The 27,283-nt window shown below is 30.5% G+C and overlaps 12 protein-coding genes and 1 long non-coding RNA gene across 16 annotated transcripts; 6 read left to right on the plus strand and 7 right to left on the minus strand.

The window, feature by feature from the left end:
• Window positions 1–133: 133 nt before the first annotated feature.
• Window positions 134–1,194, plus strand: LOC124490991 (uncharacterized). The gene is made up of 2 exons (XM_047053578.2): window positions 134–495; window positions 578–1,194. Exons 1-2 carry the CDS (start codon window positions 261–263, stop codon window positions 1,066–1,068), a joined length of 726 nt encoding a protein of 241 aa, XP_046909534.2. The 5' UTR covers window positions 134–260; the 3' UTR covers window positions 1,069–1,194.
• On the minus strand, window positions 1,059–3,168 carry CCT7 (chaperonin containing TCP1 subunit 7). The gene is made up of 2 exons (XM_047053570.2): window positions 3,006–3,168; window positions 1,059–2,925 (listed from the first exon to the last, which is right to left on the minus strand). The coding sequence occupies exons 1-2, from the start codon at window positions 3,018–3,020 to the stop codon at window positions 1,306–1,308; spliced, it is 1,635 nt and encodes a 544-aa protein (XP_046909526.1). The 5' UTR covers window positions 3,021–3,168; the 3' UTR covers window positions 1,059–1,305.
• Window positions 3,169–3,258: 90 nt separating this feature from the next.
• Window positions 3,259–4,867, minus strand: LOC124490990 (testis-expressed protein 264). The gene is made up of 2 exons (XM_047053577.2): window positions 4,017–4,867; window positions 3,259–3,932 (listed from the first exon to the last, which is right to left on the minus strand). Exons 1-2 carry the CDS (start codon window positions 4,566–4,568, stop codon window positions 3,657–3,659), a joined length of 828 nt encoding a protein of 275 aa, XP_046909533.1. The 5' UTR covers window positions 4,569–4,867; the 3' UTR covers window positions 3,259–3,656.
• A 1,303-nt stretch (window positions 4,868–6,170) lies between these two features.
• Window positions 6,171–8,120, minus strand: LOC124490294 (DNA topoisomerase 2-alpha). 2 transcript variants are annotated; one of them, XM_075730811.1, is made up of 4 exons: window positions 7,246–8,098; window positions 6,975–7,171; window positions 6,397–6,902; window positions 6,171–6,329 (listed from the first exon to the last, which is right to left on the minus strand). In XM_075730811.1, the coding sequence occupies exons 1-4, from the start codon at window positions 8,022–8,024 to the stop codon at window positions 6,288–6,290; spliced, it is 1,524 nt and encodes a 507-aa protein (XP_075586926.1). In that variant the 5' UTR covers window positions 8,025–8,098; the 3' UTR covers window positions 6,171–6,287. The 2 variants fall into 2 exon arrangements, with proteins under 2 accessions (XP_075586926.1, XP_075586925.1); XM_075730810.1 differs by having other exon boundaries at window positions 6,397–7,171; window positions 7,246–8,120.
• A 120-nt stretch (window positions 8,121–8,240) lies between these two features.
• Window positions 8,241–10,616, plus strand: LOC142597508 (uncharacterized). The gene is made up of 2 exons (XM_075730808.1): window positions 8,241–8,883; window positions 8,990–10,616. The coding sequence occupies exons 1-2, from the start codon at window positions 8,372–8,374 to the stop codon at window positions 10,413–10,415; spliced, it is 1,938 nt and encodes a 645-aa protein (XP_075586923.1). The 5' UTR covers window positions 8,241–8,371; the 3' UTR covers window positions 10,416–10,616.
• Window positions 10,386–12,222, minus strand: LOC142597510 (uncharacterized). Its single transcript, XM_075730814.1, has 3 exons — window positions 12,062–12,222; window positions 11,757–11,998; window positions 10,386–11,683 (listed from the first exon to the last, which is right to left on the minus strand). Exons 2-3 carry the CDS (start codon window positions 11,926–11,928, stop codon window positions 10,473–10,475), a joined length of 1,383 nt encoding a protein of 460 aa, XP_075586929.1. The 5' UTR covers window positions 11,929–11,998; window positions 12,062–12,222; the 3' UTR covers window positions 10,386–10,472.
• Window positions 12,131–14,927, plus strand: LOC142597509 (isocitrate dehydrogenase [NADP], mitochondrial-like). 2 transcript variants are annotated; one of them, XM_075730812.1, is made up of 6 exons: window positions 12,131–12,479; window positions 12,595–12,946; window positions 13,014–13,508; window positions 13,568–13,704; window positions 13,773–14,228; window positions 14,537–14,927. In XM_075730812.1, exons 2-6 carry the CDS (start codon window positions 12,734–12,736, stop codon window positions 14,625–14,627), a joined length of 1,392 nt encoding a protein of 463 aa, XP_075586927.1. In that variant the 5' UTR covers window positions 12,131–12,479; window positions 12,595–12,733; the 3' UTR covers window positions 14,628–14,927. The 2 variants fall into 2 exon arrangements, with proteins under 2 accessions (XP_075586927.1, XP_075586928.1); XM_075730813.1 differs by having other exon boundaries at window positions 12,246–12,386.
• Window positions 14,886–17,489, minus strand: LOC142597511 (gamma-aminobutyric acid receptor subunit beta-like). Its single transcript, XM_075730815.1, has 3 exons — window positions 16,201–17,489; window positions 15,627–16,123; window positions 14,886–15,552 (listed from the first exon to the last, which is right to left on the minus strand). The coding sequence occupies exons 1-3, from the start codon at window positions 16,260–16,262 to the stop codon at window positions 14,933–14,935; spliced, it is 1,179 nt and encodes a 392-aa protein (XP_075586930.1). The 5' UTR covers window positions 16,263–17,489; the 3' UTR covers window positions 14,886–14,932.
• A 660-nt stretch (window positions 17,490–18,149) lies between these two features.
• LOC124499855 (uncharacterized) lies at window positions 18,150–20,948 on the minus strand. 2 transcript variants are annotated; one of them, XM_075730817.1, is made up of 6 exons: window positions 20,484–20,948; window positions 20,348–20,415; window positions 20,127–20,290; window positions 20,020–20,070; window positions 19,673–19,960; window positions 18,150–19,618 (listed from the first exon to the last, which is right to left on the minus strand). In XM_075730817.1, exon 6 carries the CDS (start codon window positions 19,051–19,053, stop codon window positions 18,385–18,387), a length of 669 nt encoding a protein of 222 aa, XP_075586932.1. In that variant the 5' UTR covers window positions 19,054–19,618; window positions 19,673–19,960; window positions 20,020–20,070; window positions 20,127–20,290; window positions 20,348–20,415; window positions 20,484–20,948; the 3' UTR covers window positions 18,150–18,384. The 2 variants fall into 2 exon arrangements, with proteins under 2 accessions (XP_075586932.1, XP_075586931.1); XM_075730816.1 differs by having other exon boundaries at window positions 20,348–20,428.
• Window positions 20,949–22,491: 1,543 nt separating this feature from the next.
• On the minus strand, window positions 22,492–23,437 carry LOC124491019 (uncharacterized). The gene is made up of 2 exons (XR_006958911.2): window positions 23,042–23,437; window positions 22,492–22,971 (listed from the first exon to the last, which is right to left on the minus strand). It is a non-coding gene; the product is annotated as an uncharacterized LOC124491019 (long non-coding RNA).
• Window positions 23,438–23,595: 158 nt separating this feature from the next.
• LOC124490989 (uncharacterized) lies at window positions 23,596–24,908 on the plus strand. Its single transcript, XM_047053575.2, has one exon. The coding sequence runs from the start codon at window positions 23,827–23,829 to the stop codon at window positions 24,712–24,714; it is 888 nt and encodes a 295-aa protein (XP_046909531.2). The 5' UTR covers window positions 23,596–23,826; the 3' UTR covers window positions 24,715–24,908.
• A 38-nt stretch (window positions 24,909–24,946) lies between these two features.
• LOC124490987 (putative acyl-CoA dehydrogenase 6) lies at window positions 24,947–26,468 on the plus strand. The gene is made up of 2 exons (XM_047053572.2): window positions 24,947–25,340; window positions 25,420–26,468. Exons 1-2 carry the CDS (start codon window positions 25,076–25,078, stop codon window positions 26,439–26,441), a joined length of 1,287 nt encoding a protein of 428 aa, XP_046909528.1. The 5' UTR covers window positions 24,947–25,075; the 3' UTR covers window positions 26,442–26,468.
• Window positions 26,469–26,565: 97 nt separating this feature from the next.
• On the plus strand, window positions 26,566–27,268 carry Pomp (proteasome maturation protein). The gene is made up of 2 exons (XM_047053585.2): window positions 26,566–26,803; window positions 26,862–27,268. The coding sequence occupies exons 1-2, from the start codon at window positions 26,697–26,699 to the stop codon at window positions 27,187–27,189; spliced, it is 435 nt and encodes a 144-aa protein (XP_046909541.2). The 5' UTR covers window positions 26,566–26,696; the 3' UTR covers window positions 27,190–27,268.
• Window positions 27,269–27,283: the final 15 nt, after the last annotated feature.

The following is a 27,283-nucleotide window of genomic DNA, read 5'->3' on the forward strand; positions in this document are numbered from 1 at the left end:
AAAACAAAAATTCAATTTTGGCATTGAAATTACTAACGAAAAACAAAATAACAGGATTAGGAAAATATTTGCAAATGATCAAAAAAAAAACGAATCGATATATCGATTTTTGCCATCGATGCTCAATCCAATTACAATTGTATTAATTTGATTTTCTATTTTGTTTGGTTTGGTTTTTTTTTGATTGCATATTTAGTTATATTTACATTTTTTTTTCGTTTTCGTTCATTGATCATTTTGATTTTGAATTCCAAACAAAAATGGAATCAGTTGTCATACAATTATTTGAACAATTATTAGTATTAAGTCAACAACGGATTAATGATTGGAGTAAAATTGATCAACTACAAGGTTTATGGAATACATATCGATTATCTTGTTTGGATCCATCATATGATGGTTTAGAGCTTTTTTTGCATGAATTTCAATCGAAAATCGATGAACTTGATGAACAATTAAAAAATGGTGAACAAATAGAATCATTATCGATGTTAGGTGAGTAAATTTTTTCTTTAAAAATTGGATTCGAATTTTAATGAGATTTATTTCATTTCAAAATGCAAAAAAAAACATTTAGATAAAATAATTGAAAATTTGAATCTCGATATTGATGATTCAGATGAAAAAATACGATTAACAATGCAAAACTGTCAAATGGATAAATTAGTACGGAAAAAGATTATACGCTTTTTGAAACAAAAATATAAAAGTTCTAATTTTACTATTGATAATGAAACATCGACAATGACCACCACCACTATCGATGGTCAAGAATCGGAAACGCAAATCACACCAAATCCATCTGCTCCACCACTGACCACAACGATAGAAATAGTCGAATCGAATCCTGTTGTACAAATGGATTCGCCCCCTCCTTCGCCATTGGCCATCACGGATACCCAACCTGATAATAGCTATAGACCAAATAGAAATGGTAGATCCTGCATCAAAAGACAACGATTTTATCAAGGAAAACATCAATATCGTTGTAAATATTGTAATCGATCTTTCCGTAGTAATCAAAAACGTTTGGATCATTATCGATCTAAACATCAACATTTGATTTGAAAATTTTTTATTCAATTTTGAAAAAAAGAATTTTTGTTTATACAAAATTGTTTCATTTTTTTCGTTCACATTTCAATTTCTCTGTGATATAATTAATAAAATCCGAGAATATTTTTGAATATTAAAGCCGTTCGTTCCCACACACACACACATTCAACGTGTGTGTGTTCAACCATGATGGATTTGTTTTTTTTCAGAATGTAAATATGATAATAATAATTATGTTCATTATCATTATTACATTGCCATTCCCATAGATTGTGCTGCTGCTGTTTGTTCCTGTTGTGATCTTGGTGCCTTAATCGTTTCATCAACAGATAATATTAAACATGTTGCTTCCGAAGCGGCAATCATTGCATTACGTTTAACAACACTTGGTTCCCAAACACATGCTTTATAATTATCGGAAATATCTTCATGTCGTACATCGATACCAAACCATTTACCATCAGGTTCAGCATGTCGTTTACGTAAACGATTCAATAGATCGGTAGCATCAAAACCGGCATTATCACATAGCTGTCTAGGTATAACCTCTAATGATTTAGCCATTGCTGCAATAATTAATTGTTCTTTACCAGCAACCGTACGTGAATAATCACGTAATATACGTGATAATTCCATTTCAATGGCACCACCACCGGCAACAATTGAATCATTTTTCAATGCACGTCTTACAATCATAATAGCATCATGTAATGAACGTTCTGTTTCTTCGATAAATTGTTCAGCACCACCACGTAGAATGATTGTCACAGTTTTGGAATTTGAACAACCAGTGAAAAAATTATAACGTTCTTTACCGATTTGTCGTTCTTCGAAATGTTCACATTGGCCAAGATTTCCATCACCAAGATCAGAAACGGTTGTAAGTATAGCACCACCACAAGCTTGCATTGTACGTCGAAGATCTTCATCCTGTACACGGCCAGCACAAAACAAATCACGATCAGCAAAATATTGGGTAGCAACATCACCAATTGGTAATTTTGATAAAACAACTTTAGCGCCAGATTTCCAAATTTTTTCCAATTTATCATAAAGAATTTGCCATTCAGCATCAACAACACGTTGATATTCTTCCACTGAATCTACACGAATTTCGGCATTATCTTTTTCCGCTTTCAATTCCAATTCAATATTCAACAGAGCAATTTTAGGATTTTCATATGTTTTCGGTTGCATTTCGAAACCGGCATAAGAAAATGTTTTCTTAAAGGCAACACCGGCAACCAATAGACTTTCTTCAAGGGCACCACCTTTCTCTTTTTTAATACCAATCATATTCATTGGTAAAAGTTCATCTAATTGCATTACGGCATCGACAACCATTTTGGCGAAAAAATTCTTTTGATGTGCAACAATTTTCGATGACAATGTTGTCATGGCACATTTTTCCAACAATTCACGTTTACGTTGTGGATCATTTTCAGAAAATTTCATCGATAATTCATGAAATTGTTTGAGAATAATTTGTAAACCTTTACGAAATGATCGTATGATCACCTGTGGATGGACACCTTCTTCAACAAATGGTTTTACTTGTTTAAGAAATTCGGCTGCAATCAATGCAACCGATGTTGTACCATCACCAACTTCATCATCTTGTGATCTAGCAATATCGACCAATGTTTTTGCACCCGGATGAACAATATCCAATTTTTTCAATATGGTTGCACCATCATTTGAAATGGTCATTTCACCTTTTTGATCGACTATCATTTTATCCATACCACGTGGACCAAGTGTTGTACGTACAGCTTCAGCAACCGCTTGACAGGCATTAATATTACTAATAACCTGTTGTTTACCTTGAGTATTTTCAGTACCATCTTTCAAAAGAATGATTGGTGGATTCTAAATTGTAAAACAAAATTCATTATTGTCTGATTGATATGAGAAACAAGAAAACAAAGGTAATAAAAAATTCAATTTACCATTAAACGCATCATTTTTTGATCTGAAAATGTAGTTTTATTGAAATTTGAAGATAAACAAAAAGAAAAAATTTAATAACAATCCGATTTGATTGAATTGAATTGAATTTGTGTGTATAAAATATTGAGACAGAAAAACACGCCGGTTTGCGAGAACAATTGAAAAATTGCACACACACACACACACCTTTGGGTTGTTCATAAACATTAGGACATGTTGAATGTTTGGAAAAAACCATCACGTGATCGAAATATATTTAAAAATTGAAAATTGAAATTTTTTTTTCTTTTTAATTTCATTTTTATAAATTTCGGTAGGTATTCGTATGCGAGTGTGTGTGTATTTGTGACAAAATCAACAAACAAAATTATACAAAAAAAAAAAAAATGTACGTAAACGATATATATTCAATTATCCGATTAAATCAACAAAATAAACACGTTATATTATCTGTCGGGAAAAGAGAAAATGAACAAAATTGAAACAAAAAAAAAATGATATTGGTCAGTTGGATTGACACACACACCTACATACACACATATTGCATTTTTCAATTGTTAAGTTCTGGCCTAATAATGTATATTTTTCACAATCATTTTTGTTGTCGTTGATTGGCTCTAAGAAAAAAAATTCCGTTCTATTCATCACTATTAATCGACCAATTCATATGATGAATCTGAATGACGTTCACCGCCACTTGATTCATGTGACGAAGAATCTTCACCAACAATTTCTTCTTCATTAATTTCTTCAACAATTTCTATATTATCCGATTCTGTTAACGATGATGATGATAATTGTAATTGTTCAGCAAATTTCATCGAGATCAATTTAACAAAATCATCTTGTTTTGATAATGGTAATATATAATAGATATCATCGCCATTATAGATTTCAATTTTAGGATATGCAGAAAGACGATTTTCCTAATTTTATTTAAAAGACAATGAAAAAAAATGGAAATATTTCAATAATCAGTCAATGACAACAACAACAAAAAAAATACAAACCTGAATATAAGTATCGATGGCTGAATAAACACGACGACTACCAATAACAACAGACATTATACCACGATAAGGAAATTTTACATAAACAACATGATCAACTTGTTCAGGTAATTGAGCATAACGATAACCTTTTTCCATTAACATTGATTGTATTATTGGATGTTTAATAATAATATCTTGATCTTGATCATCATTGGATATAATTGCACCAATCATAAAAATCCATTCACATGAATCATAACGTTCAGCAGTAATTAATTTTTTACGATCATTTTCATTTAATTGATCACGTTTTATATAAATACCAAATGTTGAATATTTTGTACGAAATTCTGATGGAAATATTGAACAAATTTCAGTAAATAATGTTGAACTATCGGAATATTTTCCATAATCAATACGATAAACAATTGAACGGCCACCATATTGATATGGTGATTGTCCACTAGATACAATAATTGTATCAAATAGACCAAAATATTGTAATGCAAACAATATGGTTAAGATTAATATTATTGATAATAAAGCTATAGCAATTATCAATAGTAACATGATTGAATTCAATTCAATTTGACTAGTATATTTATATGATGATTACGAGGAAGCAAAAAAAAAAAAAAATCAATTCCAATCAATATCAAATTGATAAACACAGTCGACGATATTGATTTAGATTGATTGAAAGCAAAAGATTAATTTTTTTTTTTTTTTTTTTTTGGTTTGATCAAAATTAATTATTCACAAGGATTTGGACCAAACCGATTGTCGACGAATTTGCAAAATCAATGTAAATCAGTGTATAAACAACAAATGATGTTTGTGTGTGATTGCTGACGATGATGATACGCCATCAACAGCAACACACACACACACACACACACACACACACACACACAAACAGAACAACAAATCCAATATTTTCGTATTGCGTCTGCGTAATTCGATTTTTTTTTTGAACAATTTTTCATATTATGTCCAGTGTTTTATTTTATTGAATTGATTTCTTATATTATCCATGATAACTAGGTTAAATGTTGATCCAAAACAAAAACAAAATGTTATCAACTTGTTCATCCTTTCGCTTTTTTTTTATTGCTGATAAACAGGTTTTTAATTTTCGAATGATAATATTTGTATATTTTAATTGAAAATTATTGTTGTTGTTATTTTAGAATTGAAAATCAACCTATATCATTTATTCAGTTTAGAACTGGTTCAGTGAAACTGATAATGCGGAAGTTGTTGTTGTGCCTGTGATGTAGTGGTATCATATCTGTCTAACAAAACTTCCGGTATTTCTGAATTTGGTTTCTTCGAACCAAGAATTTGGAGATAAGGAATTTTCGAGAATCAGCAATTCTCAAATTTGCTTTCGTAGTACACAGAAAGTCCCAGGATCGAAACCTGGCAGGCACACTCATTCTTTTTGCATTATACAAATCAATCGACATCTTTATCGATTTATCAATTTTTTCTGGTGCAAAATTGAAACAATTTTTTTTCACACTAGATAGAGCCAAATGTTCCATTATGTATTCATGTGAATGATGTTATGTAAGGGTAATTGAACGGTTATAAAAAAAACTACCAGTGTTTTTCTGAAAGAACATCCATTGATTGTGGCAATGAAACGCTTCAAATCTGGATCTAAAGAGGAAGAAGAATGTGCGATCGACAACAAAAAAAAAATTCAAAAGTGAATCGAGAATGTGGTAGCATTTGAAATCTTTTCATCCGTAAGTAGTCTGCTGAATCGATTATAACATCAATTCTCACTTATTGTTTTCATTATTAGACAAGTCTATGTTGGATCAGTTGCCCACGATGAATCATATGCAGCAATTCCGACTAAAAGAATTATTCATTATCCTCATCATCATCATCCTGGATCATTTTATCCCATCTTTCTTTCTTTCAGATAACATACGGAAATGACGAAATCAACAACAACATCAACTGCTGATTTATCACCATCATCATCAATTAGTAGTAGTGATGATCAGAAACAATCGAAACTTCATGATGATGGCCGAATTATTGTTGATGAAATAACCGCTAAAGTTGATGGCATTGAATAATGTTATTACATTCCAATTCAAACGATGCTGGACAACATGAACAAATAATCAACAAATAAGCCACTTTTTTTGAAAAATGAAATATTTATTTTATGAGAGAATGAATTGAATGAATAAGTAGTAAATTAATGGGTGGATTATAGTTAATAATAAAAATGAAAATTTTCAATCATCAATTTCATATTTTTGTTTTTCATTTGCCAACAACAATTTCATCATCAGATTCATTTGTATCCTACACAACAAAAAGAAAAAACAGGTCATTAAAAAATTAAAAAATCATTATTATTTGATTTTTTTACCTGTTCTTTTTGCGGCTGAAAATTTTTGAAATCTATTTTCGGTTCAATACGTTTAGCATGTTCACTTGGTTTGGCCCATTTGGAAATTTCCAACCATTTCATTGCATTTTCACGTTCTTTTTTTTCGATACGTTCATATTCTTCAAGGAATGCATCCAAATCTTTTTCCCAAAGCATTTTTGGCGTAGAACGTTTAAGTTCTTCTAGTTCAGTTTTTTTTGCATCACGTTTTTTCGATAATTCTTGAACATTTTCTTCTAACATTGCTCGCATTGGCATTTCGGCGAGATAATCAAAATCATATTTTTTCTCCTCTTCCGTTTCAGGAATTTTATCATCATCTTCATTTTCATTATTCGACGTGGTGTCGGGTTCATTTTGTTCGATATTAAATTTTTTAAGCCATGCTTTCACAGGATCCGAATCAAATTTTAGTTCAATCAAAAGCTTGATAAATTCTTCTTTATTCTTTACATTTTCCATGATGATTTTTTCATTCTTTATTGCTAAAATATATCGAGATTGATTTTTAAGTTTTAATATTTCAGCTTCAAGCATTCCTTCATGGTATTTCTTACGTCGAACATAGAAATCCAAACGAATATGGAAAAATTCTCGCAAAATATCCAAAGAGGATTTATATTGTCGAATAACACCATTTTTATCAATCAAAAACATCGATGAAATTGGCATTGAAGTTTGTAACTTAAATTCTTTATGTATGCCATTTTGAATTACTTTTTCCAATGAATTTTCATTCATTTTAACTATAAATCTATTAAACAAAAACAAAACAAAAAAATTTTAGAATTGAAGCTCAACAAGAAAAGAATTGAATCAAACACATACTTGACATTGGTAGTGGTATAATATGATTTATAATCATTAATGAGTGGGGGACTTGTTTTCGTACCATGTAACATTGGTTTCAAAATTGTTTGCTCATAGACCTTAGTCCAGGTGCCAATTGGCAATTCCGTAATTTCAATTGTTTGTTCATCCAATTTGGCAACTTCACCATAAATTACATATTGCATTGGTTCCACTTTCACCACGGTACCTTTGAAATCTTTATACCATGGATTCATATTCAAAGGTTCTTCATTACGAAGCATTCGTTTAATATTTTCAACGATATCTCGTGGATTATATCTAGGAATCTTAGTTTTGCAATTGGAATCAATTCCTTCTGCACCGTTAACTAAAACCATTGGAATGATTGGAACATAGTATTTGGGTTCAATTCGTTGATTATTATCATATTGATAAGCCAATAATGGATCATCCAACGGTGGAAACAATTTTCTTGTCAATGGACTTAACATTGTGGAAATACAACAAGAACAACCAGCAACTTTAATACCTTCAAGTCTAGTACCAAATTGACCAAGTGGTTGGAGAAAATTGATGTTATTACTACCTACAAAGTTCTGTGCCAATTCGACAATTGTTGAATTCAAATGTTTTAGATCATGATTATACGCAGTCGATAATGCGACCGATACGGCTAAATCTGACACATATATTTCATGTTTATCATCATTACTTTTAAAACAAGTATAGATTACTTTGCTTTGTATAGGTTGGAATCCATCCACCAACGATGGTATCGTACATTCATTGTTCATTTTGTGGCAATGAAAGAAATCTTTGCTGATGTAATCGTTGTATGTTACTTCACGTGGATGTTCATAAAAGTGGATTTCTTTTTCACTACACAGAAAAAAAGTGCGCAATTTTCGCTTGTACTCCGACTATATCCACATAAATAGTCACCAAGAAATAAATAAAAATAGCCGAAATACTCGCAAAAGCTAGCACTGTGTTAACATATTTGATACTTGGCGCGAAGCGCCTGTTCCGGACTTGTATGTATTATGATGTAAACACGTTGTGATGTTATGTGCACGTGGATTTTTTTTTATTTTTTTCGATTTAATTTTGTTGATACACACATTTTCCATGGTGAAAAAATATGTCAAAAATTGTTACAAAACGTTTCAATCGTGCACATCTTATTGCACCATATTCACGGCCAACTAGAAATGTTATTGAATCATCATCGGAATTACGAAACAAAGAATTATTGAACAATATTCTGGAACAATTACATACTGATCGGCCAACTGAACGATCATTCGGTACCGATATGGTAATCACATATATGACAAATGAACGTATATCATTGGAAAAATTCAATGAAACCAATGAATTTCGTAAACTTCTTCAACAGCTACGAACAATGATATGTGATCGAGTGGAAAATGTTCGATTCAGTACGATCGATGCTCTCTGTCATCTAAGCACATTAAATGAATCAATCATCAAACAAATGGCCACATCGGATATTCGAATTCCCGAAGCTATTCTTGATTTTTTTAATAAATTTTTATTACCATTAAACGTGGATCAAATGAGTGGTAAAAATCGTAAAGTTTCCACTTTGGCCATTTTTATCGATGCTTTTAATCTTCTATCAAGTATTTGGTTAGTTTATTTTCTTTAATTAAACGAATAGTTTCCAACCCGTTCATTATAATAATAATAAACTAATTTAATCTTTTATATCTTTATTTTCTCAAACAAATTCTAGTGATCAAGTTCCCGATACGATCGATTCGATTATCGGTTTTAATGGATGGCAAAAAATTCTGTTCAAATGTATAAACCTTTACAAATTGAATGATCTGGATCGTATGAATCTGACAATAGCTGCCATTCAATTATTATCATTGATTATCGATGAACGTCGTGGATGTCGATTTATTCAACGTTTTGAATTAAATGATGCGCTTAATGATCTAAATAATCTGCTAGAATCGATGAATCCGATCGATACGGACCCCCCATCGACATCAACTGGAAACCTTTATCTCAAATGTCTCTTGCTTCAAATGTCATGCAGTGATATTAATCCTACATCATCATCACCTACTGAATCGATTCTTGTGCAATTAGATCAAATAATTCAACAAATTTTCCGTAAAAATGTGATGAATGAAAAATTTAAAAAATTTATCGAACAAATCGAAGATGATTTGTCTAGCGAAATGCAACAATTACAACAAATGTATCCATTATATCAGGAATTACGATTTTATCTATGTTGTAAACAATTCTGTTTTGAATGGCTTACCAACATGACTAGTTTATCATTAGACAATGATGATGAAGAAATGATGGAAGAAGATGTCGAGACATCGGAAATTGCTCCATTTTTACAACAAATCATTCAAAAACAATCAATATTATCGATAATTTCAAATGAATTATCAAACATACCATTTCGAATACAAACTGATCATTTGTATGGACAGGAAATCGCCAATCTAATGGATAATTATCTAATGACATCATTAACCTTACTACATAATCTAATTGGCCATCATTCATGTTTATCGTTGACCATGAATGAAATTGATAGAGCATGGAATATTGTCTATCAGATTGCATTTGATGATGATAAAATGGATGATGATGATGATAATGTTCGACAGCGAATCCAACGAATATCGTTTGATGTACAAAAAGAAGCTATAAATGTTATCAGACAATTTGTGCAAAAATTTCCCGATACAAACAATAGATTAACAATGGATAATTTGAATCAATTGAAAACATTATGGTCAAATAATGGCGGTGATTATGAAATGAAAATTAATATTGTTAAAATTATTTCTGAACATCTACAAAAATCTATAAAAACAACACAAACATCATCAATGATAGTTGAATGGATTCGTTTTATATTGAATTCTGTGTCATTAGATTCGAATCATCATTCATCATTGATATTTGTAGCCGAAATATTAGATTCAATTATCGATATTTTATCCGATGAATCAATTGCTGTTGAATGTATTCGACATGATTCATCATTGTATTCATTATTATCACATATATGGCAACAATATCAACAACAAACCAGATCAAAATCAATTCGTAAACAAAATCCATGTATAATAATTGTACATGAAAATATGCGACCATTTTTAGATTATCTTAAAAAATTTTTATAATTTATATATTCTACTATACAAAGATTATTTTCATTTTATTCTATTTCGAATTCGAAATCAATATCGTTCCGGTGGTACATAATCTTCTTCGACCACTGTTTTCGAACGAATTTCTGCTATACGTTTTTCTGCATCATTAAAATCAATTTCATGTTTTGGAAAATTTTCAAAAAAATAATATAAACGTTTTTTCTGTTCAAATTCTTGTTGTTTTTGTTCAATTTCTTGCCGTCGACGTTCACGTAATAAACGATCCATTTGTTCATCTAAAACTTTACGACGGTTTTTCTGAAATTCTACAAACAATTCCTGTTGACATGAAATATCAGATTGTTCTAATTTCGGCAATGTTTCAATTCGTTTATCAATCAACATTGATATTGTTGTTGAAGTTTGATCATCATTCTGAATCGATTCAATTATATGAGATTTAACCGTTTCAAGTTCGTTCATTTTAAATAATTCAAAATGTTTATCAATAACTTTCAACGGTTCAGCTGTAATGGTCAAAGATTTTCCTTCTTTTGCAATACGATCAAATAATCGTGATAATCGATCCCATTTTTGATAATAAATCAAACCAATCACCATTGATGTATGGGCCAATTTTAATTGTTCATCCGATTCGAGAGATAATTTTTCCAATTCTCTTCCGAAAAAATAGAGACATTTACCAAATATGTGATTACGATTTTTAAGATCAAAATGATCATCAAAATATGGATTTGTTAGATATGGAATACGAATGTATTCGATTTCATCGTCATCATCATCAGCAGCAGCAGCTGATTCTTCTGTTGATTTTTCCTCTTGATCAATTGGTTCTAGTGAACCATATTGATGATCGATCAATAATCGATTTAGAACAAAAAATGCCAATGTTTTCGTGATATCATTACCAGAATCTTCCTGTAACATCATTAAACGTAAAACATCAAATGCTTGTGGCCATTCTTCTGCTCGTATAGATTGATCCAATAGAATATTATTGATAAAATGATCGGGAAAAATGCCAAATTCTACACGATTATTAAGAATCTGAATCAATTCTGATCGTTTCTGTTGTCCAATATAGAATCGACATGTAGCATGATGAGTAGATTCAAGTGTATCAATCGTTTTTGGTGTCTGACGAAATCGTCTTAGAATATGTTCCAATTCGATTTGAGATTCTGGCCGATGAAGTGAATTGATAAAAATATCCACATCGATTGCCGTTACCGGTTTCTTTTGTTGATATTTTTGATTTAATTCGAAAAAATATCGTTCTATTATTATACAAGATTAAAGTATATTATTTATAAATCATTTATATAATACAATATAATAAAAAAATTTTACCCGTAGAAATATGTTTCAATGTATCATCCTGTTCCAAACGTTTAGCCCATTCATTTTCACATGAATATGATGATGATAATAAGGTTCGAAATTGAAGAAATTTTTGTATATTTCTAAAACTCAATCCATATGATTTTAATTGACTTTGTCGAATCATTATCATCATCATCATCGAGTTGAGTTGAGTTTGATTGATACGAAAATCCAAACTTTAATTTAAAAAAAAAAAACAAAAAATTTTTCTAGATTCAAAATTATCACATGTTTGAAGCAATTCATAGAGTATAGGATGTCAAAGTATATACCAAATATATTTCGGAAAACTGCAGGCGGTATTATTTCCAAAAGCTCAAAAAAAAAAAAAAAAAAATGCTATTCAGCATGCAAGTGTAGCCAACCATAAAAAGGATTCCACACCGAAAAGTGAAAAGTTTCATTGTCCATCACACATACACATACATTTTGCAGATACAATATACACGACAACGTGGTCGTCATCATCATCATCAAACTTGAATTTTTTTCTATTTGAATTTTCTTTTCTTGATCGAATGTAAAACCAAAAACAAAACTTTTTTATTTTCCTATCCACTTATCGCCATATATATAAAGCTGTGATCCTTTTAAATGGTACAAAAATAAAATTCATTCATTCATTCAAATATAAATACGATTTCGAAGTACAAAGTATAGATTGCAACAGTAAAAACAAAAAATCATCGGGTATTGTTTTGTTCTAATCAGTCGTTTTTTTTGCTGATTTATTATCAATCGTTTTTTTCCTGTGTTCGTGTGTGTTTGTATTTTGATTTTGATTTTGATTTTTTTTGAACTCTAGATCTCTACGTTCAAAATTCGACCACCATTCCTGAACAAAACCATCACCACCAACAACACAAACGATAGTCATTCCAGTTTGGTTTTCTGGTAAAAAAATTTAATTTATTTTATAAATTACGAAAGGAAAGTGAAAAAAAATGCTACGGGTTCAGTCATTATTGCAACAATTGTCGAAATCATCATTATTAACCACCGTATTTAGGCAACAATTACCGGCAACATCATCATCAATAATTAATGATCAACATCGATATGTATCGAATGGACAACGTATTAAAGTTGAACGTCCTATTGTTGAAATGGATGGCGATGAAATGACACGAGTTATTTGGGAAAAAATTAAAGATAAAGTTTGTATTATAAAATCAAAAATTATAATTATTCAATCGGCTAACAATTCGTTTGCTTAAACTTTAGTTAATATTTCCATATATAGATCTTGAATGTCTTTATTATGATCTTGGCCTGCCATATCGTGATCAAACTGATGATCAGGTTACATTCGATGCAGCAATGGCCATTCTTAAACATAATGTTGGCATTAAATGTGCTACAATTACACCGGATGAAGCAAGAGTTGAAGAATTTAAATTAAAACGAATGTGGCCATCACCTAATGGTACCATAAGAAATATTCTTGGTGGAACAGTATTTCGTGAACCAATTATTTGTAAATCAATACCAAGATTAGTACCTGGCTGGACTAGACCAATAACGATTGGACGTCATGCATTTGGTGATCAATATAAATGTACGGATATTGTTATTGATGGACCGGGTACGGTTGAATTAGTTTTTCGACCATCTGGTGATGGTGATGTGGCTGGTGAAGAACAACGACATTTAGTCTATACGTTTGAAAATAAAACAGCATCGGGTGGTGTTTCATTGTCCATGTATAATACCAAAGAGGTATGTATGTTCATTGTTCGAAAAAATATTTGATATTTCAATCAATTTAACTTATTTAGTCCATAATTGGATTCGCTCATTGCTGTTTTCAATTTGCATTGATGAAAAAATGGCCACTATATTTAAGCACTAAAAATACAATCCTAAAACGTTATGATGGTTTTTTCAAGGATATATTTCAAGAAATTTATGAAAAGTAATTTTCAATTGATTGATTCATATTTGAATTGTTTATTAATCTCTTGTTTTCTAATGATCCATTAGAGAATATCGTGAACAATTTGATTCATTAGGCATATGGTATGAACATCGATTAATCGATGATATGGTTGCACAGGCATTAAAATCAAATGGTGGATTTGTATGGGCTTGTAAAAATTATGATGGCGATGTACAATCGGATGTGATTGCACAAGGTTATGGTAGTTTAGGTCTAATGACATCTGTATTGGTTTGTCCGGATGGTAAAACAATTGAATCGGAAGCAGCACATGGAACCGTTACACGTCATTATCGTGAACATCAAAAAGGACGGCCAACATCCACGAATCCGGTTGCATCAATTTTTGCCTGGACACGTGGCCTTGAACATCGAGCTAAATTGGATGGTAATCAACCATTGAAACGATTTGTACGAAATTTAGAAAAAGCATGTATCGATGCTATTGATGATGGACAAATGACTAAAGATCTAGCTGGTTGTATACATGGTCTAAAAAAGTATGTATTTTTCTTTTCTTTTTCATCATTCAAAATTCTATCCTCTAATCTTGACACTCATTATGCTCATAAATATTATATAGCATATAAGTGAATGCTAAATAGAGGAAAATCAATGTCCAAAATCAATTGCACACCTTCTGTATGTCGATCATGATTTGTAAATCGTAAATATCGGCTATACTTCCTCTAGGTGCAATACATGTTTTTTTTTGATAAATCAAAATTTTTCTTTTCGATTTAATCAATCATCATCATTCAAATTTATCATCATCATGTCTAATGTCTAATTTTTTCTTTTTATCTAGTGTCGGCGAAGGTGATTATTTAAATACGATGGATTTTATGGATGCAATCGTCGAAAAACTTGAAGATCGTCTATCAGGCAAAAAAGAATGAACGGCAACAGTTTGTTGTCTATGAACAAACAAACAAACAAACGGAGAAAAATACAAAGTTTGCGATTTGAATCAAATTTTTTTTTCTCATTGATTTGATTTATTTATTTGTGATGGGATAGGGAATGATTATTATTATTTTTTCTTCATATTTCACATTATATCAATCATCGATTTTTAATCAATCAATCAATCAATTGCGATTTCATTTTATGTAAGGCATCAGCTTCCATCTATATATAATTATTATATTCAAAAATTTTTTTTTATTGTGAAAATAAATTTAATGATGATTATTTAACGACATTATTTATTGGCCAACCATAATGTTAACCAATATGATAGATTGAATAAAATGAATACAATTGGCAATACAATTCTTGTATAACGATGCATTGAATTTTGTCGTACAATTTGTCCTTGTTCCAATTGATATGATTTACCGGATTCATTGTTCGGGCAGCTTGATACAGCCGATATGAATGCAATGAATATTAATAACATACAAACAAATATATAGATATCCAATGCCGTTAATGAATATTGATCTGGTCTTGAAATTGATGATGATGTAACACCAAACATTAATATTAATATGCCTAATGATGTAAATATACCGACTATCATTCGTGCTATTGGTCGTTCAATTGGATCAATACAATATGACATCCATGATAGTATTACAAGCATAATGGCCGGTAAATATATATGGAACATATAATAACCACATTTACGTTGTAATTGTATTCTGGCAATTAATCGGCTATATGTTCCTGTTGATAATGTTATCCATTCATCATCGGATTCAATTCCATTATTGTCATTGTTTTTAATGATTTTAAAACCAATCAATGATTTTGGTGCCAATGTAATCTGTGCACCATCCTTAATCCATCCATATTCAATATCTTTGGTTGAATATCCATCTAATATGTGAAAATAATCAATTAAAGAAAAAATTTGATCAAAGGTAAAATTCACAAAGAACAGGAATACATACAGCTTTCAAATTTCATAACACAAACAGGACGATCAGATGGAAAATAATTGATGCGATTGGCACAATTTACTATTGCCGATAATCGATGACTATAGAATACATCACCATTTCTATTAATACGTACAAAACGATTACCATTGTTGCTAAATGATTTCTGTTCATGTTCATCAATTTGTTTTGCTGTTGAAATGAATGTGTCTGGACGCCAAATTAATTCAATTTGATTCGATGATAATACAATATATTCATTATCATTATCAACATCGTTTTGAATGAAAGCTAATCTTGGATCATTCCATTTTTGTCGAAAATAAAAATCAATCATAAAATCCATTGAATTTGTTGTCGATATCAATCCAATATCCATTACATATATCGATGCATTAACAATGATCGGTTCAGATGTTTTAAATTTTGGTCTAACGGTTTTCAATTCATTCAAATCATTCTTATTGAATAGATTTTCTACAATATTATTATTTGCATCTACAACAATACTGAAAAGTGAATGAACAAAAAAACAAAATGTAAAAAAAAACAAAATAAAATAATCAAAACAAAACAAAAAACATACGTTAATGACAACAGCACAAAAACTATCATCAACATTTTGAACATTTTAGACAACAACAACATGTCTGAACAATTTTAAAATTCAAATATATTTGAACAATCAAATCGTTAATGGGGTATTTATATGCAATTTATTATAACGCCGAGATATATTTGTATGAAAAAAAATAATCTTTCCCCGAATTCGATAAGGATAATCATCATGATTTTTGATTTTTTTCCGACTTTATAATTCATTCAAAATCTTTGTATATTTTTATATTCTCTTTATGAGTAAATGGTAGACATGATTGAATCAAATCACATCACACATTAGCATAATGGAAATCAAGATTGTATTATATCAAAATTATATCGATCATGAGTTTGTAATAAAACTGATTAAAATTGATTGGAATTTTTTCTTAAATAATATGTGATGATTGGAGAAAAAACTTTACCAAAAATTAAGATTACGTCTTTTTTATGCAAAAAAAAAAAAAAAAATATCTGCCAATATTGGTTTCATATGCATAATTGTGTGTGTCTGTGTTCTGTCTATGAGTGTACATGTATATTGTTTGTTTTTTGGTTTTTGAAAACTACGTTGACCTTACCAAAAGAATCAAGAAAATGGGTGGTGGAAATTCGTAAGTAATTTTAAAATTCAATTCATAATTTCTAAACAATTTTGTAAATAATAATGTAGCAAAGAAATAATCAAAGAACAGCAAGAAACATTGGAAAAAAATCGAAAGGATTTTGAGGATTTGAAAAAATCAACAGAAAAAAGAATTGATGATATGAATAAACAACATGAATCTCGAATAACTACAATTACTGAACAATTTGAAAATACACTCAATCAAGTTAATGATCGAGCTGTTTTATTGGATGCTAAATTAAAACAATCAGAAATAGAAAAGAAGAATTATTCATCACTTTTTGCAATCACATTATTTATATTGTTGTTTTTGGGCGTTGTTTTTTATCAGAAAACGAAAACACATGAAAATGACATTCAACGAGAAAAAGAATTAAACGAATTTCAACGTGAAGTGATTGTAGAAAAATTTACAGAAAAAATGAGTTATTTTCAAAAATTATTAACCAATAAAATGGACGAAAATAAACAACTGACCAAGATAATTGAACATTTGCGACAATCAAAAAGTGAAGAAAAAAATATTCAATCAGTGCACGATTCGATTTCAAACATCCCAATTTCATCAATGATGGGCATGATGTTTTTTAATTTAATGACCATAATAATTGCCACATTTATTTGGCTAATAATAAGAAAATTAACAGAAAAATAAATTTCAATTCAAACATTGTTTTTTTTTTTGTTTCTCTTAATTTCTTGATTATACATTCTAATTAATTATTTTATCGCGTCCAACATGTTCAATTGTTTTTCCAATTCATTGATTTGACATTGAAATTCATTGAAATTATTATTATTAGTATTTGAATGATCGGCCATTTCATAGAATAATTGTGATGAATATTCATTTCGATAACGATTCGTTGGCAATGAATTTCGTCGTCGTCGTTGTTGTCGTTGTTTATTTTCCAAGCGATTTAGACGATCAAATTGTCTTTGTAATTCATCAATTTCTTTCTGAAATTTTTCAACAGCTTGTCGTTCATATTGATGATGTTCATTTGAATTCGAAATTAATTGTTTCATATTCATATTATTATCCATTCGTTCACTATCATGACTCATTGAACGTTTTGTATTCGATTTCGTTGTTGTTGTTGTGATCATCGCTGGAATCGATTTCGAATCCATTTCCATTTTGATCGTATCAGCCGATTTCGATGTTGATGTTGATGATGATTTTGAATGTTGGCGTTCCAAAATATTTCCCATGACCATTATCGAAAAACAATGCTATGATTTCAAAGATTTGTACTCGTCTTAGAATTTATGATGGAAAAGGATAATTGAATCTAGACTCGTGCTTGTTTTTTAGGATTTTTTTTATTATTATAAAAAAAACAAGAATTTTATTACCGAAAAAAATATTGATAACACATACAACACAATAAAGATAAATCAATTTATTGTTTAGATAAATTTTGTGAAAAAAATTTTTTTTTTTTAAATTTATCCATCACTGTATATCACTGTTTTATAATTTACTTTGATGATTCGAACCAATTTGTTTTTTTTCTGAAATTTTAGTCTCAATTCAATTCAATGATTTTTCTTGTCAGAATCGATAAACATTGTTTCACTTGCATCGAATGCCAACTCTATTTCGGTATTTTGTTCACAATTATTACAATTTGGTTGTAATAGATGCGGATTACGTTCACGAAAACCATTGGCAACTGATTTTAAAATTTGACGACTTTCCTGATGACCACGGTTGAATATTTCATCCAATTCTTGACGACATTTCTCATATTCATCCTTCATTTGTTGATTTTGTTTTCGAATTCTATCCAATTGTTTATCGGATCGTTTTTTTGATGAATTTTGCAAAACATTTTTCACTATTTTAAATGGATTCAAGGAAAAATTTGATGCCGATGGATCAGCTATCGATAAGGCACCATTATTACAATCAACATGTTCAAAATCATCTTCTGAATCATTTATATTAGTAATGGCCATTGTTGTCAATTGTTGTTCATTCATTGTTGTTGTTATTTCATGATTATTATCGTTTTCATTTGTCTCAGCTATTGATGATTTTGGCCGTTTTTTAATGTACCAAATGACTGTGGCAACAATGACCGATGTACTACAGATTAAAAGAAATCTTGTGGTAAAATTATTGGGCCAAAAATATTGGAAAAAATTTGTCGTTATATAAATAGATCGTAATGAAAATGATGGTGATGACAAATTAGCCTCCATACTTTTGATTCTGTGTTTGTAATGATAATAATAACCCCAAATACCATCATCATGAATAAGGAGCAATCACAGAAAAAAAAGTGGTTGCCAGCGAGTACTCGCGATTTTGGGTGGTTCTGAAATCTCGCCAAAATCGCGAGTACTCGCAAACGACATACGACTAGCCGACTGACTATCGATATATCGATAGTCTACTCGCAATTTTCGCGAGTACTCGCGATTTTCGCGACCACCCGACTGACCGATTGTTTTTTCGATATATCGAAATCATCGATGGTGTCGCTCACCGATTGTTGCAGCAATTTTGACCCCCCTTTCATTCCCTTTACCCCTCATATTAATTTAATCGATATATATTGAAATTTAATTGATTTTATTGAAATATTAATTTATTAAAAATTTTAAATAATAAAATACATGCATATTTCACATCCAAATTGCGCCATAAAACGTTAATTGTCCCGTTTGACATAAATAAATCCATAATCGCGGTCCATGTTCCAAGACAATGTCCAAATTCTATCCGTGGTTCGAGATTCAATTTCCCAATTGTTCGCCGGCGATCCTAAGTAAAAATAAATATTAATTGTTTGTTCAATTAATCTATTCATTTGCTTACCATGATCATTTTCATATATGTGTTCCATCCCATGAATCTTCGACTTATAATCATGTTTTCGATCGCTTCATTGATTCAAAAGATTAAATCAGCATCAAATTCAATAGGAAATAATCAGACCATGTTCCTAAGCCTAATCTAACCCTAGCCTAACCTGATATCATGTGTTGAACATGGTCAAACTATTCTTGAATTGGATGCTGATGAACAATGGAACCGCCGAATTGATCTCGAACATAATCATCAATCGAATTTCAATTTGATGATTGTAAAATTTCAGGAACGAACCTAATAAAAAAAGATAGACCAATCTTTATTAAATATGAAGAATGAATATGTCGACTTACCGGATAAGTTGTTCCGACAATTCAATCAAAAGCAGGCATGTTCTGAATAGACTTTTGAGAAACGTAAGTGTTAGAATCATTGATTGATAGCGAAATTTCAAAGTTACCTGATGATGAACATGATGTTTTTCATTGGACATTGTACCATGTTAGCGACCAGATATCCACCAACAAATTTGTACTGTTCGGCATCATTACCATGATCGTTTTTATAAAGAAGGCACCAATTATATGATTCTAATGATCATTGATCATCAATGAAAATTTTATGCTTCAAAAGACAAGGAAAATTGTTAGCATTTTCAATCAAAGGCAAAATGTAAATTACCTCATTGACCATGTTTTCACATATTAATCCGAATTCCATACATTGTCATACATCAAGTATAATGGACTCTGAAAAAGAAAACTTGAAAAGGATGTGATTGAATACAATTTGATGAAAAACAAAATGTCATAAATACATTTGATAGTCACCGAAAATTGGATTTGTTCGCCAACTTGAGTCATGATTACATGATGACCGAACCAAACGATCTTCATCGATTTCGGGGCCAATTTTTGATCTTAGACCGCAATATGTTTTAACAACGATAATCTTGAATCGATTAATTTCTTTGTTCCAAAATTTACTGCAAAAATCCATGATTAAAATAGAAAAAATGAAAAAATATCACGACATGATCACGAAAAATAGCTCAAAGTGAGGACAACCGTCTTCGACGACCGTTGAGTTCGAATGTTCGATTTTCCAACGATCAAATTCAAATTTGTATGGAGAATAGAAGGGGAAAAGAAGCGCGCGACATTTGCATTGAAAATAGTTAGCTGCACTACCACTATTTGACTATGTGCAGTTGCCCATTAGTTGTACTTTGAGTTGAAATTTTTGGCGGCAAAATGAATGCATTATTTTTGCCGTAGACTTAGCATGAAAAATGAATAAAAAAATCCACTCATGATATGATAGATATTATCATATCAGATGCAAAATTGATGAAAAAAAATTATAATGTAATTTCAATGGAAAGTAAAAATTGACCTTTATCACATATTGATCATTAGTGATTTGAGCCAAAGAATTTTCGCCACTGTTTGATAAATTGGTGTCAATTTGTCAGGATTAATTGATTGATGGACAGTTATTTCATTCAAAGTCGAGCTATTTATTTATTTATTCAATAAAAACCCCTATACCTCAAAAATGGGGGGAAGAAAATAAATTATAAATTTTTAAAATCATATTTAAAGAATTATAGCCAAATACATAAATTCTCTTCATGTAGATCATGTAGATTTACATCACATTGATTTTCAATTAAAGTTCGTTCCGCACAAATAAACAAATCAGATGAATAGAACTTTGAGCAGTATTACCACAAAAACAAGACGTCTTATAACGATAGCCAATTTAGCCAATGCAGGTAAACATTGAATTTTCCATGTCCCGATAAAAACTGAGTGAACACAAAATGTAGATCAATAACAATTATTTTACGACCATATACAGATGGAAAAATTTTTTAGTAACTTTGCCATCTTCACTCATTATCCATCTTATATTATAAATCATGATCATGATATTTTTCAAAAGATATAATGAAATGAATGAGAATGAGATTGTACCCAGTGAAAACAAATATATCGATTCTGAAAAATGTTTGGTTTTTATGAGACCGAAATAATGACCAACAAAATTGAATCAAAGTTGAATTATATGTGTGATGTTGAAATCTATCCAGTGACAATCGAGAAAATGACAAATCCAACCTAACACGAACAGTTCAGAATTCAAAATCAAGAAAATGACAAATTCCCAAACTAACACGACCAGTTCAGAATTCAAAATTCAAAATCGAGAAAATGGCAAATGTCCAAACTAACACGACCAGTTTAGAATTGTGAAAATGACAAATCACCAGCAGCAGTAATAAACGAACAAGATGAAGTGACAAAAGAAAATGCCGTGGTGTGGGACCATAATATCACTGTGGACAGCGATGAGCAAATCGAAACCACTACAATCATTGGGAAAGTAATCAATAAAGCATCGCCAACCAATTCTGAACTGGTCGTGTTAGGTTGGACTTGTCATTTTCTCGATTCTGAACTGGTCGTGTTAGGTTGGACTTGCTATTTTCTCGATTTTGAATTTTGAATTCTGAACTGGTCGTGTTAGATTGGATTCGCCATTTTCTCGATTCTGAACTGGTCGTGTTAGTTTGGAAATTTGTCATTTTCTCGATTCTGAACAGGTCGTGTTAGTTTGGAAATTTGTCATTTTCTTTATTTTGAATTCTGAGTGTTTTAAAAACAAAAAGCAAAAACAACAGAATTGATCAACAGATGACCAAGAGTTATCACTTTGTTCTTCCTTAGAATTAAATAAATTTATAGTCGACCTCGGACAAAATATCGTATGACACTCATCGCTTTTTCTTGTTCTATCTTAATCATGATAGTCATGAACGATTAAGCTCAAACAATGTAACCATTTTATTTATAATTGACTTATAAAAATACAATTTAATTTATAAAGGATTCTTTTTCATTTGTCTTTCTTTTTTTGGTCATTAGACCGTTTGATATTTTTATAAGTGTACCATACAAATTTCTGAAAAAATACATGAAATACAAATTCCATTTTTTTGCATCACAATTTAGTTCATTATATTTTTTGGGTAAAATTGGGTAATTGGCGTCTATTTTATTTAAAATGATGAGCATCGTATTTTTAGGAATGCTTGTCATATACAAGCAGTCGTTACTTGTTCCGCAAATATGTTTAACGATTGATCTGATAATCGAAAGAATAATTGAATTCAATATCTTAAAGCTGGCAATCGAATTCGGATTCAGCAAAAATACGTTTAAGTCATCATCAAATACCGGGAATTCATAATTATCCGGCACAAATGTGCCATTTGAATTTATAAGATTTCCTTCGTAATACTAAAATAAAATAAAATTCAACATTATTATTAACATAAATGTCTGCACGAAAATATCATATTCAACTTACAGAAAAATGAAATGTGAAATCTTTTTTCCATCACATTGAAGACCTTTTTGAATTGGAATAGTTGGATCGTTTTGTACCAAATTACCATTTTTATCGACATAATTCTAATCCATTAGTTTATGATTCGAAATAATTCCGTATCCAAACAAAAATTAAAATGTTAAACATCGAAATCAAATTAAACAATCGAAAACTTTTGTTTACACACGATTACCGCGAGTACTCGCGATTTTTGCGTGTAAACAGGCTATTTACACTTTATTTTGCTGGACTAATTGAGTGTATGTAGCCAAACAATCGAAACTTTGTGAGTACTCGCGATTTTTGCGAGTATTCGGCTATTTTTTAGCGACTTTTTGTGTGGATATAGTCGGAGTACTCGCGAAAAATGCGAGTACTCGCGAAAAATGCGAGTACTCGCAAAATTTCGATTGTTCGGCTATATACACTCAAATAGTCACCAAAAAATAGCCGAAATACTCGCCAAAATCGCGAGTACTCGCGCACTTTCTTTTCTGTGATTGAGTAATTTGTCTGTGCACACAATCATGTGTTGTTATGACAAATCATGAATCATGCAACATGCAAAACAGAAAAAGGACGACACTAGACGTTCTTTTCTGTGGCAATCGACTACATCGTCATTTATTTTGATGGATTATGTTTTTACTTAGCGACTATCTTTTTTACCATCATCAAAATTTTCTGCTCGGAATTTTTTTTTTAATAATTTCGATTATATAACTTCAGTGTAATTTTGCTTTTATTATTATTATAATAATAAAATGTCAACAAATTCATCAGGATCATCATCTGGATCAACATCACAGAAAATCGTTAAATCAAACCGATCACCAATTGGCAATCGAAATAATAGAAACTATCATCGAAATCGTTTTCAGAATAACAATCCGAACAATCAAATGGCTCAAATCAAAGAATTACTCCATTTGATTCCATTTGCAGCACAATTTTTTGGTAATAACAATAATAATAATGAAAATGCTGAAAGGATTCGAATATTAGATGAACGATTATATAATGAACAGCAGCAAAACGCAGCATTAGTAAGACAAAATCTGGCTGCTGGATCACTAGCAATGGTTCAAGATGGAGAGATTAAAAACTTGAATCGCATAAATGATCAATTTATACATGATAATGATAATTTACATGAAGATCAGCGTATTGATAGACAATATATTCGGCAGCTACAATCAAATGAACAGACATTTCGAATGTGGGCAACAATATTTTCTGTTTTATTCATTGGATTAGCATTTTATTATTGGAATCAAACAAACCAAATGCAACAGGATACACGACGACAAATTGAGATTGAAAATAAATTTGCACAACTTACTGGACTCATAAGGAATGATAAACATTATCATAAAGAACAAAAATTCCTTGAAATCATTAAACAACGAGAACAAGAAATACAAATGCTACGAAATCGTCGTCATAAATCAGATAAAATGACAGAAGCAAAAAATCGTCATGTCATCCATCAGAATGATAATGATTTTGAACACCAAAATTACGATGACGATACAATGAATATTGATGATGATGATGATGATATGATAAACAGGAATATTGAACAGATTCAAGCTGATGTCATCGATCAAATTGAAAAGGAATTGAATAAAATGCGAAACAAAAGACAATGAATCGAGAAAATATGTGCCAAAATTGTGACCAAAAAAAAAATTCAAATTCAAAAATCAACAAGTGATCCATCAATTCACAAAGGACGAAACTTTTTATTTACATTATTAAAAAAAAAAATTCATGGATTTTTGGGTCAAAATATTTGTTGGAAATTTTTCATAATAAACAATAATAATAATCTAAAGAGATAAAACGATGTTCGATATTAATGTACCCTTGTATGATATTTTTATTGGGAAAACCTGTACCCATACAAAATAGTTGAAAAGAAATTTTTTCGTCATGTGTGTGTGTGTCAGTTTATTTTTATTTTGATGAATTCTTGATCTTCAAATTTTTTTCAAACAAAAATAATAAACAATGTTTAAAACATTACTAAAATTAACAATTAATAATTCATTATGGATTAAAAATCATTCTAAAACGATTATTAATCCATTATTATCGATACGTACATTGACATTTTCAGCTGAACATGATGAATTACGTAAAACATGTAATCGTATAATTGAAAAAGATGTAAATCCATTTGTAGATGAATGGGAAGCTCGTGGTATGTTTCCAGCACATGAAGTGTTTAAAAAATTTGCTAATGCCGGATTATTTGGCATAACTCGTGATCCAGGTGAGTAACTAAAAATAATGATGAAAATGAAAACATACTATTAATGGTGTTTCTGATTATTTTCAATCATAATATAAAGAATATAATGGACAAGGATTGGATTATTCATTTTCGGTTGCATTTTTCGAAGAATTGGCCAATATAAATTGTGGTGGTATACCAACAGCATTGATGGTACATACAGATATGGCCTTACCAGCTCTTGTTAATTATGGATCGGATGAATTAAAACGTGAATTTCTTGCACCATCATTAACCGGTGATTATGTTGCCTGTGTTGGTGTTTCCGAACCATCTGGTGGTTCCGATGTAGCTGCATTACGTTCGAATGCACGTCGTGATGGTGATGATTTAATCATAAATGGTAGTAAAATGTGGATCACAAATGGTGCCCAAGCCGATTGGATGTGCATGTTGGTCAATACAAGTCATGGACCGGTTCATAAAAATAAATCATTAGTATGTGTACCGTTGAAAAGTCCCGGTGTAACGGTGGCGAAAAAAATCAACAAAATCGGTTTACGTTGTTCAGATACGGCAGAAATTTATTTCGATAATGTTCGTGTTCCATATCGTAATATAATCGGTGAAGAAGGGCTAGGATTTATGTATCAAATGTTGCAATTTCAAGATGAACGTATTTGTGCATCAATCAGTACGACAAGTGGTATGTTTCGCGCCATCCAAGAAACTATTGATTACTGTCGACAACGGATGACATTCGATCAGCCATTGATCAATAATCAATATATTCATTTTCGTTTAGCCGAATTACAGTCCGAAGTTGAATGTTTAAAATCGCTTAATTATCGTGCTGTCGATGAAATGATGAACGGTGAAAATGTAACGTATTTAGCATCTATTGCCAAACTAAAAGCTGGACGTCTTTCCCGCGAAGTTATTGATTCATGTCTGCAATATTACGGCGGCATGGGTTTCACTGAAGATTTACTTATTGGCCGTGCGTATCGAGATAATCGAGCCATGTCAATTGCAGGTGGTACCGATGAAATTATGTTGGGCATCATTTGCAATCTTATGGGTATATTACCGAAAAAACAACGAAAAGCAGATGAAAAATTGCAAAAAAATGATGAATAAATAAAGATTTTATATGATTAAAAAAAATTAATCTTGAAAACCAAAATAATTTAATTTTGAATGAAAATTGTTCAAAGATAAATAATTTTCGATCATCACATTTATGAATGGCCACATATTGAGAACATTTGCTAAACGGCTGGTGACAAAGCAAATTTTCATTTATTCATTTTTTTTACATCGAATCATAATTTGACAGTTTCGAATAATAATTTCAACAAAAATTATCATTATCATCCAAAAAATTATAATATCATGGATAGAAATAATCTTCATGAACAAATGATTCAATATGGCCATCATGCTAATAAGCATGAATTTGATCGACTTAAAAATCCTTTAAAATCTACATTTATTCATGGGTATGTTCATTCAATATCAAATTGATTTTAAATTTAAAAAAATTCCATTCATATTTAGTCCATCATCGATTCGTCAATCGAATTATGGTGGCCATCCATTGGAACAAATGGAAAAAACACGTCTTGCACGTGAAGAATATCGTGATTTACAGATATTACGTTCTGTACAAGGAATTCAGGCACCACTTCGTCAATTAAGTGAACGTAAAGCAGCATCGAATGTTGGCCGATTACCATTCCTTCGAAGTTCAAATCTAATGTCCGATGTATTATTGGGTCATGATGAGTTGATTATGCCGGAAAATATATTTGATCAACCGAATGAATATTGTGAAGTTAATCTACCACCACATATGGTTATGGAACGAAAATTGAACATTTTGTAATTTATGAATACAAAATTGATAATGAATGAATAAAAAAAGAATTTTGCTTTCTTTCAAACAAATAAAAAATTAATAAAAATTCTTATTGATAAAA

Source organism: Dermatophagoides farinae, chromosome 4 (genome assembly GCF_024713945.1).
Source record: "Dermatophagoides farinae isolate YC_2012a chromosome 4, ASM2471394v1, whole genome shotgun sequence".
In the NCBI taxonomy this organism is placed as follows: domain Eukaryota; kingdom Metazoa; phylum Arthropoda; class Arachnida; order Sarcoptiformes; family Pyroglyphidae; genus Dermatophagoides; species Dermatophagoides farinae.

Coding starts and splice junctions, on each gene's coding strand:
- LOC124490989 (XM_047053575.2), top strand. CDS start 23,827: ATGTCAACAAATTCATCAGGATCATCATCTGGATCAACATCACAGAAA.
- LOC124499855 (XM_075730817.1), bottom strand. CDS start 19,053: ATGGAGGCTAATTTGTCATCACCATCATTTTCATTACGATCTATTTAT.
- LOC124490991 (XM_047053578.2), top strand. CDS start 261: ATGGAATCAGTTGTCATACAATTATTTGAACAATTATTAGTATTAAGT. Junction 496..577: donor AGAATCATTATCGATGTTAG/GTGAGTAAATTT, acceptor AAAAACATTTAG/ATAAAATAATTGAAAATTTG.
- Pomp (XM_047053585.2), top strand. CDS start 26,697: ATGGATAGAAATAATCTTCATGAACAAATGATTCAATATGGCCATCAT. Junction 26,804..26,861: donor AAATCTACATTTATTCATGG/GTATGTTCATTC, acceptor ATTCATATTTAG/TCCATCATCGATTCGTCAAT.
- LOC142597508 (XM_075730808.1), top strand. CDS start 8,372: ATGTCAAAAATTGTTACAAAACGTTTCAATCGTGCACATCTTATTGCA. Junction 8,884..8,989: donor AATCTTCTATCAAGTATTTG/GTTAGTTTATTT, acceptor AACAAATTCTAG/TGATCAAGTTCCCGATACGA.
- LOC124490990 (XM_047053577.2), bottom strand. CDS start 4,568: ATGTTACTATTGATAATTGCTATAGCTTTATTATCAATAATATTAATC. Junction 3,933..4,016: donor CCATCGATACTTATATTCAG/GTTTGTATTTTT, acceptor AAATAAAATTAG/GAAAATCGTCTTTCTGCATA.
- LOC124490294 (XM_075730810.1), bottom strand. CDS start 8,024: ATGAACAATGAATGTACGATACCATCGTTGGTGGATGGATTCCAACCT. Junction 7,172..7,245: donor TATACCACTACCAATGTCAA/GTATGTGTTTGA, acceptor TTTGTTTAATAG/ATTTATAGTTAAAATGAATG. Junction 6,330..6,396: donor TTCAGCCGCAAAAAGAACAG/GTAAAAAAATCA, acceptor TTTGTTGTGTAG/GATACAAATGAATCTGATGA.
- LOC142597509 (XM_075730812.1), top strand. CDS start 12,734: ATGCTACGGGTTCAGTCATTATTGCAACAATTGTCGAAATCATCATTA. Junction 12,947..13,013: donor GGGAAAAAATTAAAGATAAA/GTTTGTATTATA, acceptor CTTAAACTTTAG/TTAATATTTCCATATATAGA. Junction 13,509..13,567: donor CCATGTATAATACCAAAGAG/GTATGTATGTTC, acceptor TAACTTATTTAG/TCCATAATTGGATTCGCTCA.
- LOC142597511 (XM_075730815.1), bottom strand. CDS start 16,262: ATGTTGTTGTTGTCTAAAATGTTCAAAATGTTGATGATAGTTTTTGTG. Junction 16,124..16,200: donor TTTGTGCTGTTGTCATTAAC/GTATGTTTTTTG, acceptor TTCACTTTTCAG/TATTGTTGTAGATGCAAATA. Junction 15,553..15,626: donor TGTTATGAAATTTGAAAGCT/GTATGTATTCCT, acceptor TTCACATATTAG/ATGGATATTCAACCAAAGAT.
- LOC142597510 (XM_075730814.1), bottom strand. CDS start 11,928: ATGATGATGATGATAATGATTCGACAAAGTCAATTAAAATCATATGGA. Junction 11,684..11,756: donor ATTGAAACATATTTCTACGG/GTAAAATTTTTT, acceptor GTATAATAATAG/AACGATATTTTTTCGAATTA.
- LOC124490987 (XM_047053572.2), top strand. CDS start 25,076: ATGTTTAAAACATTACTAAAATTAACAATTAATAATTCATTATGGATT. Junction 25,341..25,419: donor TGGCATAACTCGTGATCCAG/GTGAGTAACTAA, acceptor CATAATATAAAG/AATATAATGGACAAGGATTG.